The 17648-nt window shown below is 37.9% G+C and overlaps 1 protein-coding gene across 1 annotated transcript in view; it reads left to right on the top strand.

Moving 5' to 3' along the window:
• Positions 1-16938, top strand: part of LOC145766718 (transient receptor potential cation channel subfamily A member 1-like) — a 47498-nt gene extending 30560 nt beyond the window's left edge. The window contains exons 14-26 of the mRNA XM_082578425.1: positions 117-275; positions 555-656; positions 2793-2870; positions 6635-6793; positions 7575-7645; positions 8284-8415; positions 8688-8814; positions 9175-9344; positions 10651-10780; positions 11283-11549; positions 11937-12059; positions 12992-13098; positions 13666-16938. Coding sequence (XP_082434551.1) covers positions 117-275; positions 555-656; positions 2793-2870; positions 6635-6793; positions 7575-7645; positions 8284-8415; positions 8688-8814; positions 9175-9344; positions 10651-10780; positions 11283-11549; positions 11937-12059; positions 12992-13098; positions 13666-13882 — 1842 coding nt within the window. The 3' untranslated portion in view covers positions 13883-16938. The remainder of the gene's footprint in view (positions 1-116; positions 276-554; positions 657-2792; positions 2871-6634; positions 6794-7574; positions 7646-8283; positions 8416-8687; positions 8815-9174; positions 9345-10650; positions 10781-11282; positions 11550-11936; positions 12060-12991; positions 13099-13665) is intronic.
• The last annotated feature ends 710 nt before the right edge of the window (positions 16939-17648 follow it).

Raw genomic sequence — 17648 nt, 5'->3', positions numbered from 1 at the left:
GTGAAAACCACTCTCACCAGTTTAGTAGATAATTATATTATTTCTATTTATTTTATTTTTGTGTTCATTTTATATTAGGCCTAGTAGTTATTTTAGTAATCTTTTTATTGCTTTAGAACACAGCCTTGCATCACGCCTCCAAGGCTGGCCATGTTACAGCAGTGCAGTTGTTGATGGATTTGAACGCCTCGTTTCTCCGCAACAAGGATGGAGCAACATGCTTCACTGAGGCAATCACAAACCTCAACCATGAAGTCGCCTTGGCAATTGTACAGGTGAAATAAAGAAAAAGACAAAAGCTCTTTTTTGTCTGCGTCTTTACAGTATATTGGGAGTGGTTGCTGCCAGTTCTACGTTTCGTTCCACTTTTTTGGTTGAAACTATCTTCGTATTTGAAAAGCTTGAATTTTTTAGATGGTATCATTTCTCTTTTAAAGTTGAGAAGTGATTATACACAACCAGAAGTGTCATCCTCGGGAAACTATTGCTTCCACTCGGAGGATGCTGCTTGTATTCGTAGATTCACAAACACACTTTGTTTTGTTTTTTTACAGCACGACAGGTGGGAGGAAGCCATGAGAGCGTTCCAGAAGGTAGACGATGATATCAAACCACCGATCATCCTCCTCATCCAGCATCTTCCCGACGTTTGTGTGGTAAGTAGATCACTGCGTGGCTGACAACAATGATCAGGATGCTTTTGGTTAAAAAGTTTGTTTGAGTTAGAAAAATTCCAACACTGTCATTTCTTTTTTGAGTTGTTTTTGTGGAGCTGACTCAGTGCAATACCACAATCTTTATCGGAGTGAATCACTACTTGAAAAAAATTCTAGAGCAGTGGTTTTCGACTTTTTCGTTGCTGCGAACCGCGGTCAACATTTAAACATTTCACTGCGCCCTACTGCTTATAAACATGTTTTTAAATGAAAATACAGTTGCACAAGAAATGTAAAGTGATTTATCACTTTATCTCACTAGAATGCCGAATTAATGAGTATTCTAAGTTTGTTTCTATGCGACGAGACGGTTCCATTTGGAGTACCTGGCAAGAGGAGTGGACAGACAACACCTCCAGACTCCACACCTTTGTTTCCGACGCTGGACCCATGCCACCAGGAAAGGAGCTCAGACGACCTGCCTGGGTACGGCTGAATCGCCTCCGCACAGGTGTTGGGCGCTTCGCTTCCTTGATGCACAAATGGGGCCTATCAACATCTGCGGCATGCAACTGTGGTGCAGAGGAACAGACAGCAGATCACATCTTCTACCACTGCCCGACGTTTACTCCTCCAAGGGCAGTTGGCCTGTCAACGCTGGAGGACTCTACAATCAAGTGGCTGCTCGAAGAATGCCCGGACATTTGACCCCAATGAAATGTAGTCCAAAAGAACAACCTCTCATACGAAAAAAGAAGAAGGAGAACAAAACAGAAACTATATTATTTACCTCCAGGTTACTCCGTAGCTTTGTATTTATTGCAGCCATTGCGGAAAGCCTTGCTTAACACAGATGCGATGTTGGAAATAGCAAAAAAATGTTGCTTGTTGTGTTGGTGAGCTCCAGGTATTCTGGTGCGACTTTAATCCAGAGCATCACCAGAGTTGCTGTTTGGAACCTAATTTACAACCTCCAGCAGTTCATGTGTTTGCACAGACATTCTAGACCTGCCTGGTTAATTGAAAATGGTCGCAGATTTGTTTCTTACGAGGGCCTTTTTTGAATGGTTTTGTTCATCCCGGGATCAATTGATCTACGTTTTATTACCGATCCGCCGCCTGGTGATTAGTGACCGCTGTTTTATAATATATGGAAGTTTGTAGATTACGTCGTTCTTACTTAAATTTACCGCTTTAACATCATTTTTTTATTATAAAAACGATTTGATAAAGAACTACAGTAGAACTCGGTTAATCCGGATTCGGTTAATCCGGATCTTCGCCTAATCCGGATAAAACTGGAAGTACAAATGATTTGTAATCTTTTTCTTGAGAAACAGCTTTGGATTATCCGGATTATTTAATCCGGATCTTTGCCTATTCCCGACAAAAGTTGCACTTTCTCTATCGCTTTATCCGGATTTGCCCGACAGTTTTGCCATTTTATGCTAAAACGTAACGTGGCTTAATGTCGGTGACGTTTTTCCAATCGAAGACTTTGTTTGACGTGATTTTTTGTAAGTTTTTCATAGAAACTCGTCTTCGGTAACTGTTTTCAAAAGTTTTGAGTGACTACAGATTATTCCGACACGCATGTCTGAAGATGTAACTTTTGCCAGTGTGTTCTTGCGTTAGACGCAGAGTCTACAAATACATTCATTTTACATGCATACTGCATTTCAAAAGAACTCTATCACTGGGTCGCGAATGTGGTGATCGCGAGTCTCGGAATTGGCAGATGACCACACTAATGCGTTCAATTTCGGTGATTTTACCGATACCCTTCTATCTAGGTAACGTCAGGCTTGATAGAACCGTCATCGGTTAATCCGGATCTTCGCCTAATCCGGATGGAATCGCTGGTCAAATCGAATCCGGATTAACCGAGTTCTACTGTATTATTGCAACTGTATATTTAAACATATTTGGAAGCTTATGAGTAAGGGCTAAAAGAGTAGTGGGCAATATGATTGAAGGGGCAAAGACTATGTTGAATACATGCTTAGTGCTTGGGACTCTAAAGGAAATGACATGCTCTACTAGTTTACTTGTTTATCGACAGGTCACAGTTTTTATAGATTATGTACGTTTGGCCTGGAATGCTGGAAATAATATCTTATTTTTGCATTACTACAGGCACTACTCAACCGTTGCATGGAGCATTCTAATGCTGATCCTAAAAGTCCGGAATACTGGATTCGATATCACTTTAAAGTATTTTGCATGTTCTGAGTATTTCAGTTAGACGTCTTTTAGCTTTTTTTCAATTTTTATAAGCCTGTTAATTGCTGTTCTAGTATTCTCACACTAAACCACTTGTCCAGTGTCCACCTCAACCCAGGCCTGGGTGCTACAATTTTGAAATATTACAACAGGTCAATAGATCAATTTCACATTCTTCTTTCATGTTTATAAAAAAAACAATGTGATAAAAGTTTAAATCTTGGTAGTGGTGCTTTGGAAGGGTCTGAAATTTTCATGCTTCAGAAACAACATTCCAACGTCTATCGAATTTATAAACTTTTTTACTATGGTTTTAACCCATTTGTGCCGAAAGTGAAAGTACTTAGATTTATTTTTAATTTAAATATTGCATAATCATGACCTAAAAACATTTCACAATTAATTTTTTCTTAATTATGTTAGTATCGGTCGAAAAAAATACCGTCCTACATATAGGACGCTAGGCAAATCCGCTATCAAGTTTCGCAAGTTTCTTGTGCGTAATGCGTAGGCCTAATCGTTATCGCTCAAAGTGATAAATGGGAAGTGTCTTGTCATCGAGCATTTCATTGAAATGAAAGTTCACAAAATACGAAGATGAAAAGTAGCAAAGCAACACATTACTGAAACAAGTCATTGTGAAATATGATATTGCTTGAAGCATTTGACATGCAGACCGACATCACATTTTTTTCACATCTTGTAGTAGTTATTGCATGGTAATAGGCGCATCGAGTTTGTTTGTCCTGGGCTAGAACCCAATGCTCATAGCCTAGGCATGGTAACGTACATCGGAGAAAACCTTTTGTGGTCTGCCCCGCTTTCCTTGTTGAGGTGGCTTTCGATGTGACAAGTATATTCTGGCCTATCTTCGAAAAGAAAGAAAATCCATTGAATTGCCTCTATTGCAAATTTCTTGCAGTTGCCATGCCTTGTTGACAAAAATATCGAGCAAGTATGAAATCAAGCACGCATAACATTTTTTCCCTCTCATTGCGATGCGATAGTTGGAAATGTTCTGGTCCATTCTATCAACGCCCCCCCCCCTCCCCATATGTTCGTTATAGAGCTTGATCAATCAAGATTGTTCAATTTGCACACGCTTCTTTTCAGAGGATGAATATCAAGAGGCTTTAGAAGTTGGGTAAACTCCAACCGTATTCGAGCATAAATTTACCACAGTGTTGTCATTCCATTTGCAAACCAGCACGCCGTTGTCGGTATCGGCTCTGAAATCGAACTTGTCTCTTCCTTGTTTTTTCAGAGCATCTTTAGCGATCAGTTGACATTTTTCGGTGCTGTTTTTACGAATTGTAGCTGTTGCTTTCACTAATTTTGTTCTCCAGCGTCGTAGCCAATTTCACACAACTGAAAAAGTTGTCGTAGCACAAGTGGAAAAACTTTCTGCCGTAGCTGGCGAGAACATCAGCAAAATTGTTGACAAGGTTTCCTCCAAGGCCTAAACTACTTCGCACTTACCAGACCCTTACTTACTTCGCTTACGTCACGATGCGCATGTAAAAACGCCAAGAGAAAACTAAAAATTTATCAAAAAATTTCAGTAAATTACGATAAAAATGTTATTGTTCTAAAAACAAACACAACTACTACTTTGTTATACAGCGTAGAAATCATAGGGAATCGCAGTTTGATACCGCTTGATGCGCGGGAATTGATTGCCGCTTTTGCTAACACGTGTGCCTAGCGACCTATATATAGGACACCAATCTTTTGAACCAATTTTCTTAAAAATTTTACTGCCAATTAAATTTAAACATTTGCTGTAAAATATGTTGATACATAACAAATAAAGACAATGACAAATATTTTTGGAAGCTCATTTGCATATGCGGATTTATTATCATAATTCGACATGTGGCCTACCTTCAAAATTTCAGACTTAGCAAAATCAGGAAAATTGAAAATGATGTCAAGCCTCAACCAAAAAAGCAATTTTTGAAAAAAAGTGGTGATATATGCTGCAAAAATAATTATAAACGTATTTTGACTTCGTCTAAATCTAAAAACTGAACGTGCGAAGTAAAATTTTAATTTGAGTAGGTGTCCTACATATAGGACGCTAGACAAACCGTGACCTGCTAGCTTAAACTTTTTGGTCCGCGGAAAGATCCGGATTTTTATAATATGTGGTCCGCTAGACGATTTTCGTTTATGTCTCAAGTTTGCAACGTTTAGTAAAATTATTTTTTTTTTGGCAACCCAACAGTTTAATCACTTTGAAATTAGGTTAGCTAGGCGTGAGGTAGCTGCGTGGTCATTCATTGCGTACACTACACAAGCACATTCGTCATTATATCAAAAACAATGGATATTTCCAGTGAATATTTCCAGTACAGTACAGTAGTATTGTTCCTTTCGAGGATGTAGCCTAGTTGTTACAGTGCTGATGGAATGTTGCAGCACTTTACCTACTCTAAGGATAGTTATGTATTTTGCATAGTTACTACATGTACATAGTCTATGAAGAACACAGTTGTGGCCCGCGGACCAAGCTGAATATGTGTATGTGTCCCAGCAGTGCTGCAAGTTTGCACTCCCCTGCTGGTTAATGGTTAATAGACTATTTTCAAAATAAATCAACTTTCTTCAGTTACCAATCAAACGGTTCCTCCAGCACTTAACTGCAGAAGTTTTTCCATCCTCTTCGACCAATCGCCATCTTTCGGTGAAGCGGTGGCCATGTGCTCCAACCAGTTGTTTTCTTTTATATTAATGTCTTGGACTGGATCGTCATGCTATTATCTGTTTGTCTGCAATTTTTTCTACGTAATATGCCGAATTGGATTTTTTTTTACTTTTATTTTGGTTTAACGTGTAAAGCATACGGTAGGCCTAACCCAAATTTCTCATATTACTGTGACATGCCACTACTACATCCCAGCTAGCGATGCCTGTCATTTTTGCATTAATTCAACGTTTGCTAACGTTGGATCGGTGTGGAGGTGACGAGTTTAGCTGACTGGGGTCTAAAATTATCGCTTTATCAACGCAACTTTGTAACAAAGCACGCTTGATATCTTCAAGACATAAGTACTTTCCTGGGTATAATTGGATTTCCGCAAAATGATGATGTTGTTTTTGCTAGTTTGTTTTATTTGTTTTTGTCATTGTTTCATGTCGTCAAGTTATGGCCTATCTATTTTGTGAGTCGTGCAAGGCATGGTGCGTTGCGCTTGAAATGGCTTTGCCCGTGGTAGGATTTCTTTGTGGGTTTTTTTTGCCTGCCTTGCTCTTCTTTGCTATGAGCCAAACGCATCAAGACGTGTTCCCCTTACGACCATCAGCACTCTTGATAACGCATCATGGCCGATCTTCATAGCAACTGTCCATACAAATCTTAAATATATCAGCTAAAGCTATGTGGGCTAATAAAGCTATAGCCTAAATTTATGTTTTTTATTTTATTTTTTTGTAACATTTTATTTTTTTATTTTCCCTTTACATCTTAAATTTTTCTGAAGGTGTTGCGACCGTGCCAAATTTTTTTCAACTCAATAACTTACTTTGGTCACAAGCACGTTTTAACGTTCGCGTTTTGTCGCTTTTACCTTTTTCTCGACATTTGCTATGTTGACGTGTATTGTTTTTGATATGATGGTCAGAAATAAAAACAACTGAACTGAACTGAACTATCTAACAGCACGTAACGTCTAATAGTTTTTTTTATATCGTTCGGCGTGGTATTACTCGATTATTTTGTTTATAGTTACATATTATGCTTTATTATGTTTCAGTATCTACAACCTCCGGTTACCGTGCGGACGGAGCTTCGAAAGCAAATGAAAAATGCCTACAGAAGAATGATGTTTAGTTCCGGAAATAAAAAGCAGGAACAAAAAGACACTTTGAAGAAGATTAATAGCAATCATGGATTTGCTTTGCCAGCTTTAAACGTAAACCTATTGTCCTCTTTTTGTTGACTAAACCAGCTCTGTGGATTCAATTTTTGTAAAGAAGCCAATTCATTGGGAAAATGCTTATTTTAAGTTGCACATAAATTTTTCCAAGCTTTTTAAAGATGATTATTGCCAGACAGCTCATCAACCGCAAACGTTCAAGTTTTCCGTTACTGAAATCCATTTAAGTAAGATTAAAGCACCAAGAATAGGCTAGTAGGGGAGATGCAGGACATACTATATAGAAGGACCTATTACACAGCGCTGTATTTTCTTTAATTCAAAATAAATGTTTTCGGTCTTATGATTTTGGAGCAACATTTTAGTCTAACTACAGTAATTTGTATGAAGTTTTGTGTCATAAAAGCTTCCGGTTCAAGAAAAACACAGGATTTTCCATTTTGGGGTCAAAATGTAAATTTTTGGGAATTCAGCAATAAGGCAATATTTTTTGCTATTAAAGCTCTTTGCAAAAGTTTGCATTTATTTGCATCATTTATTTGTGTGGTAATTAATCTAAGTTGTCACAAAATTTCAAAGTGATTGCTTGAGTAAATACTTTTGTTTAATTAAGAACTAAAAATAAAATCTTGAAGAACCTATTATACAGTAATGTCTAGGACCTATTATAGGCCTACAATGGGTTAAAGCACTTAAAGCATTAACTTTTGTACAATTAAAGTGTCTATATATATTACTATGTATAATCGGTCCTGCCCCTACCAGTAGGCATAACAAATTAATATGATCTGAAGCACTTATAAAAACTTTTTTGCAGGCCATGGTTGAATTCAACCGAGTCAAGTGCTTGCGTCATCCTGTGTCAGTGGCTTACTTGCGCCACAAGTGGTGAGTAGCTTAATCTGATGCTTTGTGATTGAATGAAAAGTGTTAAATTGTCTTAATTACGTAAAAGGACAGTGTATTGTGTGAATGCAAGGGGAGTGATTGCCGACTCGGTAGCGATTGCTCATCATTATCAAAATTAATAGGTTGGAAAAATATCCATCCTCAGAATTAGTAAGGCTTTTGTGCAGATAATTTCAGCAGCTTAGAATATTTTTCGAAAATTTTAACCACGAACGCAAGCTTGGTATCCGCAGACGATAAAGTGAGGTTTCTGCTTGTTGTTGAGTCTTCCCGAACGAGTTATCGGTGAACGAAGTTATCTTCGTAAAGTATTCTGCTTGGGCAGGTTTGATTTACTGACAAAAACCTGCTCAGCAAAACCAGATTAAAAAGTTTATTTAACGTATTTTGATTGATATTGATAAAGAATATATAAATGAAACACAAAGAGTACAAAATGAAGAGACTGAACTTCTAATTTTGGGCTCTAGTTTTTGATCAGATGGCCCAGTCATTCCAACCACTCTGCTCAAGTGGTATATCTTTTTGCTACACTGTTTTGTAAGCCAAAAGAAATATTGATATTTCTTGAGAAATTCTTTTCAACAGACTTTGCATCTAAGACAACTTGTTTGCAGGAACTCTTACGGAAAAATATTTCACACGTTAAATCTGATCTTCTACCTGATGAGCCTGTTCCCTATCACCTACATCGTATCTACCGTCAACTCAAAACATCACTGGGAGAGCTACAGTGATATCGTCAACAAGTAAGCAATTTCAAATGTGCAAAAAGTTATGATATTTTGTTACTGTGGATTGGGCTATGATGAAATGAGATAATTTGAATCCTGACAAACTGGATAAATGGGGTTAAACAGGTTCTCTGGGTTTAAGTTACAACTTAGTTAATATTGTGTTTTAGATCGCTTGATGCTTTTCTACATCGCTCCATAGCTGCTAATGAAATTTTTGTCACAAACAGTTTTTTGTTCCTTTTAAACTTGCTAGCATTCTTGCATGTTGACGTGTATTTTTGTAGCACGAACGGTACAGAAGTGGTCGCTGAACCGATGACGTTCACCTCCTTCCAAAAGGCCATGATGATACAACTGACTGTCATCAATTGTCTGCAAATCATCAAAGAGCTTGTACAAATGTGTCAACAGGTGAGGTAGTTTTGTAATCTCAATGAACGGACGTTGTATCACAGTTAGGCTTGCAATGCCACTTTAAATTTATGACAAACTTGGAATATTTTCTAATAGGCTTTGCCCATACATAAAGTTTAATACTCATATTGTGTGCCACAACAGCAATAACAGTGACATTAAAGTTGTTAACTTGCGGTAGCTTGCAATCTTGAATTCATTTAACCTGTAGTTTTTTTGTTTTGTTTTTTTGTCAACGTGATCTTATATGAAATTCTTAGATCACACAAAAATACATAGGTTTCAGTTACTCTAAAAAACGAACATACTTTTTTTTAATTTTTAGCATTTCTACCAAAAACTTAACTCTTGTTTCAGAAACGAGCATACTTTCTTGACGTCACAAACCTCGTCGAATGGACCCTGTACGTCACAAGTGTCCTCTACGCCTGTCCGTTCCTCACTGGCTATCCGATACACTGGCAGTTTGAAATGGGAGCAGTGGCTATATTCCTAGCTTGGTACAACCTTCTGGTATTTTTGCAAAAGTACGTAATGGCTTTGTGGTTGTTTGTACGCCAAGCAGCACTCCTGTGGTGAAGCTAAAGAGTAAAAATCTAACAGACATGCCAGATGTTTCTGCAAGGGTTTGGCAGAGTGACTCAGTGTGCAAGTTAGCTTGGCGACTCAGTATCAGTTCAACTGGATGATAAGTGATTGAGTCAGGCGTTGAATGCATCAAGACAAGGTCACGTATTGTAAATAAAACATTGATGTCCAATGTAACAACATCAAGCAAGCATGGTTGCACTCTGTGTGTGTGAGGTTGAGCAATTTACTTCAACCGCACCTCTCTATTTAGAATCACGCAAAAATAAAACAACAATCTCCTGACAGCATCGTTCCAACAGGTGGAAACATCAATCTTTCAAACTAGGGTAGTTTGAAGTCACCATTATCGTGAAACTGCCAGAAGATTTTCTCAAAATAGCTTTTTTGCGCATGAGAATGAATATTACACACTAAAGGTGATTAATTGTACGAAGCTTTATCTTCGGACTGGGAAAACTTCTTTGAGAGCTTAATCCTGGCAGTGTCGCATAGCCTACTTGTGGAGGCTTAGCACCACTAACGCAATTCCGATCACTGAGATTGACAAAGTGGAGTTGTCACCTGTTTAAAGTGTTGTTGTCTTTGAATTTCTTTGTTTACAAAATGGAGGCCTGAGCTATCGGGGCGGACCGAGCAACCAGGTCTAGTCACACCTGCTTTTACACTCTATATGTATGTACACTACAGCGATATAATTCTTTGCTTTCTTTTGTATGCAGGCTGCCTAAACTTTAAAAGTATATACTGTACAAAAACAAGATTTTATATTGCTACAATAGTAGATCAGAATGACATCTCAAATCCATTACGTCAAATTACTTTTAAGTTTAACACTAACGACCTGTTTTAGCCTGATACTGCCAGTTTGCTATGGTAGTAGAGGTTTGCGCTTGCTTTCGGAACACAGTAGGCTACCCAAGTCATGTGCTATGACGTCATGTGCTATAGCGTCATGTGCTATGACATTGTAAAGTAAGCAACGATCATAGGCCTACTGCTAAATGCGAAGCTCCATGTAATAGCATACTTTTAGGTTGATCGTTGCATCAACTGGTAACTGCAACAATGAAAATTGTCTTGTTTAGAACAATGCTGATATATATTACAGTATATGTAATATGTCTATTGTTTTTATTGATAACGATTATCAATTTGCATTATTTGACTGTAATACAACATAAATTATCACTAATTCTTGATTTAATTAAATAATAAACTACTTTTTTGTTATTGTGTTTACAGATTTGGGCTGGCTGGTACATACGTAGTGATGTTTTTACAAATTCTGAAAACACTAATACAAGTTCTTCTTGTTTTTTCGTTTCTCCTCATCGCGTTTGCTCTCTCTTTTACTGTGCTGATGCAAAATGAGGTTAGTATAAGTGCTTGATTACTTTCCACAATATTGGAATTAGACTAGTTTATGGACTGATGGCCTGCTAAATGGTGCGATCCGCAAGACTATGCAGCCACTTGCTTATAGGATCATTCCAAGGCGACCCATATAGATCCTTCTTACATGCATCGCCCCAGCACTTGTGATGCAAAATGTTTGAGTGAAGCAATGTAACTTCTGCGTGCATGTCAATATATCACACCCCAAATTTACCTTTCCAAAGCTGAATGCTAAGCAAGAGTGACATGTAATAATTCCATTTTATAAGGCATTTGGAAGATTGCATGCCCCGTAAAATGTCGAACTGGTATCCATTGACTCACAGAGGAGAACCTAGTCCCAAACTTTAGATTCAACAAGAAAATAGTTCCTAACACATTTGTAAGTGGTGTTATGACGCAATTTCATTAATTGAAACGGTTCTGCTTGAGCATTCAATGATGATGACGAGAATTTGACATAATCCTTGCTTCTTCAGGAAGATCACGCGTTCCGGGATCCGGGGTTGTCGTTCATGAGAGTCATGACGATGTTCCTAGGAGAAATTAGTTATGTAGAGAAATTCCTTGCTCCTTATGTGGATGGTAATCCGGATACAAATCACTTTGCAACCTATTCATTCATCCTCCTCATCACTTTTATTTTGATGGTACCAATCCTCTTGATGAATCTCCTCATTGGTTTGGCTGTTGGCGACATAGCCGAAGTTCAAGCCAACGCCGTCTTGCAGAGATTGGCTATGCAAGTAAGTTTAACGTGTTTAGTTTTATTTCGATAAGCTGAATTTGTAAATAATTTTTAACTGACTCAGTCACTTTGTGACCCAACCTTTTCCAAAATTCTCAATTCCTCACAAACTCTTTTAACTCAGCCACGTTTGTCTTGGTATCTTCCGTTATTGTATCGTCATTAATTTGTTTAGACGGCCGCGTCTTCTTTTTTCGCTGATAGTGATCACCTATGATCTATAAATACTTGCATTCAATTTCTAATTGCCAAATAAAAGATAACTAGATGTGCCTAACAATTTGTTATGGTTTGAGATATATAACATGCAGTGGTGCTTCCAATTTTGTGATTTAAGGTTTGTACTTGTACGGTTTGTGCTATGATGTATGATGTGTTTTGCAAGGTCCATCTTCACACGGCCATTGAACTACGATTGGCTTCCGTCTTTCTGAAACGTGTGGACAAAAACCATACGACAATCTACCCGAATGTATGCAACAGTTTCTTCAGTACAACGTGGCATAAGGTAAAAGTAAAACGTTTGTTTAACTTCGTTGCGAGGGCATATCACCACTTGACACGACACTTAATTATGACATACATGAAGGTGAACACGAACATTGACTTTCTTGCCATCCGGTTCATTTAGTCTCAACTAATCTAAATTTTCAACCACAAGGCGTAAGCCTGGTTTCTCTGAACAAACATGTATATCTCTAACAAATATATTGACATTATGACAAATGTGTTGTAGGCCTACACATGACCCTCGTTTGTTATGTTCTACCATTTGATTTTGAAATCTATGCTTTAGACATTCTTTTCAAAAGTTTGTTTATATGCTTTTTACGCCAGTTCAATATGCTGCGAATCATACTCGCATAAATATAACCGCACTCTGAAGACTTTTGTTACCACCAATCAAACGAATTCCATATGTTGTAGGCTAATATATGAGCCGATGCTCGATAGTAGAAAATTTAGATTTAATAGGCAATGAAAGAGTAACCTAATCTTCGTGACCATTTTTATGCATGTCACGATTAAGTTATTTGCCAAGCACACAGAAACGTGCTCACCAGATGTATCGAACCAACGTCCTTTTGATTGCTGTATTGTGCGTTTGCTTTTACCTCTCAGCCAAGCTGTCGGCTGCATAGCCGATTGGTGAGAGCCTTAATTGGTTCGACGTTCGAAGGGGTGCCGGTTCGACACCGCTCAAGAACATGTGGCTGTGGCTTTGGAAAGACATTTACAGGTATGTCACCGATTGTGGAGTGGCGCCCGTTCGACCATAATTTTTGATTTCTTTCATGATTATGAACAGTACACCGCTCTAGAGAAAAATGCCTGCGGCCCTTGGGGCCATGGTCTGCTGAACCGAACTCAGCCTAGCCGATGACATCTTTTTTAAAGGTCAACCTTTGTTATGAATTTAATAATTTTGATTTTCCACAGATTTTCCAATACACAGGAGTGCAAGCAGATTATGGGGAGGGTGCCGATAACACTAGTGACCCTCATATGCAGTACTTACAATCGGAGGTCTACAAACAAAAACAAAGGTAGGCCTACAAACTGTTTTGTTAAATTAGAGATTTAAAACACTGAGCTTCGATTAAACGATCAAATGTTGAGTAAACAACTAGGGCTGAAAGATTAAAAGGAGTTGAAACCAACACCTATACCAAGGTGCCTCATGCAAATCTTTAGCCCAGTCATGTTTCTCAATATATTTGTCAATGTAGCTTACCATAGATTTGGTAGATATGCCAACTATCGGATGAATTTAATTATGTATATAATTGCATACTGATTCTGCTTTCCTAAGATGTGTAATCAATGATGTGTTTTCTACAGAAAATCCGAACTGCTACATTGTAGTCGAATTAGACAGAGCCCGTACAGCTTTTACATGCTTTCTTGTGCTTAGTAAAACTTGTTAGTTTGCGATAAATCGTTTACTTTCTTTTCAATTTCAGTGAATAATGATACCGTATTGCTACGGCTTCGTGACAATAAAACGCATAAAGACTTTTCAGCATTTATTAAGATTTTTAAGGCTGTCATTTAGCCTACTGTCACAGTTGTCTATCACAAATGTCCATCATTCTCTGCCACTGTTGTCACAGAATGAAGCAAATGCAAGCTTCGTTGGACAAGCAACATGACTTGTTGAGGCTAATCGTCCAAAAGATGGAAATCAGTTCAGAAGCAGATTACAAGGACGAGGGTTGTGTAACTAGTTCCGGTAGACATGGACAAAGACGGAATGCCCTTTCCGCCCTTCCCGGTGCAAGTGGTAGCAAACTGTTAGCAATGAAAGCTTTTAAATCAAGGAAGCATTGAGTGATACACATAGGGACGGTACATTACGGGACGCGCAACTCCGTTGTTCCTTCAACATTAGAAGAGTCAATTACCAATTTGACATTTTTTTACGCTTTACTGCTGGCTTGCTTTCAACTAAAAACCTTAAATTACTTTCAAACCAACTTCACTCTTCTTATATAACCCCAAAAAAGTAAAATATTTTGTAAATTACGAAAAAACGTAACCCTTCTAGTGTTGCGGATAAGCCAAAAAGCGGATGAAGTTTCGCATCCCTTTGATCTACAATCCCTAGATACACAAGCATATTTTTCCGCTTTTCAACGTTCCAGTCAGACAGAGCAAAGTTATATTAAAAAATACTTGCCTCAATCTCAAAATTGTCGATCTACCTGCAGATGAAGTTTATTTTCTTGTTTCTGTAACTTTTTGCTGCTACATGGCTTATTTGACGCATAGATTCTTCTTCTTGCTTATGAGGCTGTCTCGATTTGTTGTCATTTGCTTGATTGCAAGAATCAATCACCACCACCAGGGCTCACCACTAGGAGGTTGACAACTTGAGCCCCATATAGATTCTGACAGTTGGCTGCAAAGCCGCTTCATAACGATAACCTAAGATGAACTTATTTAATTGTAATATCTATGGTACTTGTATCTCAATATGTTTTTAAGACATGGGACTGTACAGTAGTAGAGTAGTATTTTTCCGTGTGTTGTTATTAAACTGTAGCTACTATGTTCTTGTCATTTACGTCGTTTTGTTGCGGCGGATAGTTGAAGCAAGAGCGGCTACAAGATAACAGGTTTGCCAATGCCATGCGAACTAGTTTCACCTCAACAGCTACATATTGGTTATAGAAAACAATGTGTTTGTAACAAAGATGTTGTACTCCTGAGAAAAATGTTATTTTTGTTTTTTGTTGAAAATTTCACCCAAATTTGACTGTTATCTTGTTCTAAAGCATCTCGATGAAACACGATCATATCGAAAACATTTTTTTACTTTGTTTTCAAGATTACTACATAGCAGATATGATTAGCCTATCTTTACCTTGCTACAGACCATTTAAGTTTTTTTGTGAATAACATCGCTGATGATAATGATGATGATATTACAAAACCAGTGGTTTCCAACCTTTTTAATGCATTGGTCCCTTTAATTGTCTTAGAGATTTTCATTCTTGTACTACATTAATGAAGGCAATATAGAAAAGGGTTAAGCGAGTTGAGGAGTCGTTTTTATGGCCAGTTAACGCGCGTTTCTGTGAACTGATATAGTAGCTGTTGCTGCGTTTTTAAATAAGCCACTGTAGTTAGGAACATGAATTCTCACAAAAGGTTGACATGACAAGCCTGTTTTAAATAAAAAATGGCCTTGCTTTAGTTCAGACTATTCATTTGCAAAATTTAAAGTTTTTTTTCATGGTTGTTCACCTGTCAGAAGACAAAATGTTCTTGATGTTGCAAACATAAACATCTGTATCCTACTGTATTCGGCAAAATAGACTCAATTCACGTTATTTTGAAAATGTTCTTAATGATAAAACAGTCATTCTTGAAAGTGCTTGCATTTCGCAACTCGTTGCCTGTTTCTGTTGAAAACCGCTTGGGTATGACATCAAACGCTTGTTGTTGTACACTCGTTCATAACTTCACGAAGTTGTTTCTGTTGTTTTGTCTATTCTTCTTGATTGCTCGAAGATAGCCTAATATCTTTCTACTTTTTGTTGTTATATTTTGTTTTTTAATTTTATTGATTGAATCGTTATGCCCCGACTGAGGTAACCTCTTTGAAACCTCAAAACAGCTTCTCATACTTGTAGAGGCTTGAACTACTAACGCACAACCAGGAGCTGATAGGCTACCATAAAGTTTTTGCTGGTTGTCACTTGCGAACTATTCCATCCACTAGTAGCTGTAGGTGTAGCCTACAGAGAGATGTCCTGAAATGCATTGCTCATACGCACACACTTTGAGAGCTGAATCGTCAGCAGTGCTTGATCTTTTTGTTTCTTTGTTTCGCAGCAGAGTGTTTATCGAACCAGCTATTAAAGTGAACTGGACATTCCTTTTCACCAGAATTCCTAGTTGATATAAACCTGATGAGTAAGGCTATTCCGCTACTTGGGTCACTCAAAAAGTTTCTGTAGATTATTGTGGGTTGCAAAACGTTGCAGAAAACCACGTAAGTCAGTTGTAATGTAGCCTACCCAGTTGCGCTTCTATACGCTGCATTGACACTGTCTGCTTTGTAAAGCGCTGAGGAGCAACACATTCTGCGATGGATAGAGCGCTACATAAAACGCAGCATTATTTTTAAAACGTTGCAGTAAACCACGTAACGAAAGATTGTTTTGATGTAGGCTGATGTGATGAACTCGATGAATTTATAAAATATTTTTCTGTGCAGAGACACACTTTCACTATTTAACCATAAGATATTTACTTCTCCCAGGTAGGCTATCCCTGACTTCTCCACACAAAACGTTAAATTAAGAAAGATGGGATTTAAGTTGTTTTTAAACTCAAGCATTCAATTGCCATTCACGGCCTACAAGGCAGCAAGCGTTTTATTAAAAAGAGACATAGTTTTTAACAAGTGGATGTCTTTTATAATGTTTTACTCCAGCATTGATCTTCATAATACCTTAACCATTTAAAGAAAACGAGTTGATGCTGAATGCGATGATGTTTGCCTTAAAGCCACGATTCAAAGTTGCATTTGCTTCTATCATATATTTTATTGTGTTTTTCGAAACCGATGCGTTTATACATATATCCCTACAGCTTTTTTTCTGCAATTTCTGTTTGTCTATCAATGGTGCTTGCGTTTCCTAAAATAAAAATCATTTCTGCTTGGGAAAGCTGTTGTAAAATTGGGTAGCCACTTCAACATGACAAAATTCTGCCACAGCCATTGAATCCTCGAACCAATCATAAGCTACGTTTTCTGTGAAGTGAAAAAAGGCGAAAAGAAGATGATACAAAGCAAATTAAGTGGTGGGGTTGTCTGTCAGCTGGTTGGCTTAGGGGTTAGGGCTAGAAAGTAGTTATTTCCGTGACGTGGGTTCGATTACCACCCCTTCAATTAAGCTAATCTTTTTTTCTCTGTAACGACCAAATACAGCTCAAAACAAGGATTAACTCTCTGGCTAAGTGCTAGAAGGGTCAGAATTGGACGGTAGCTTCTTATGACATATTCTGATTGGTTGGCGGTGTCATTGGGGTCTGGCAGAACTTCTTCATGTTAAACTGGCTTCCGTAAAATTGTGACTTGATCAGTCAAAGGAAAATCTTAGTGACGGATGTCCTGTATCTGCATGCTGTAAGTTTTATGGTTAAGCCTACTTGGGTTGAAGCATAGGCTACACAACTATGAGTTTCAAGTGCCTTGTTTTACCGTTGGTGTTCTTTTGTTTTAACCAGAACAGGAGCAATGACTTGGAAAACTGCTCAGTCAATATAGGAGCTGCTACTAACTACCGTTCATAATGATGATGAAACCTGAGTTAAGGCCAACAACCAGCAATAGAAGGCAAACTGGATTTTTTTGATTCTATTTCAGTTAAAAAGAACTTTCTGGATCAAATCCGGCTCTTAACCCTATCTTAATACGACACGGGGTTTTATGAGGACGCCCTACTCTATTAGTGAAATATTTCACAGAAGGAAATCTGGTAGAAATGTGAAATTTCTTGACTTTTAGTTTTTATTATTTGCGATTTTTCTAAACCTAAACTGGTCATTTTTCTACCTTACTGCCCTTCACAATAAGCATTTC

Source organism: Aplidium turbinatum, chromosome 3 (genome assembly GCF_918807975.1).
Source record: "Aplidium turbinatum chromosome 3, kaAplTurb1.1, whole genome shotgun sequence".
NCBI lineage: Eukaryota > Metazoa > Chordata > Ascidiacea > Aplousobranchia > Polyclinidae > Aplidium > Aplidium turbinatum.
Note: the sequence above shows the minus strand (reverse complement) of the source record. Positions and strands in the feature narration are given on the sequence as shown.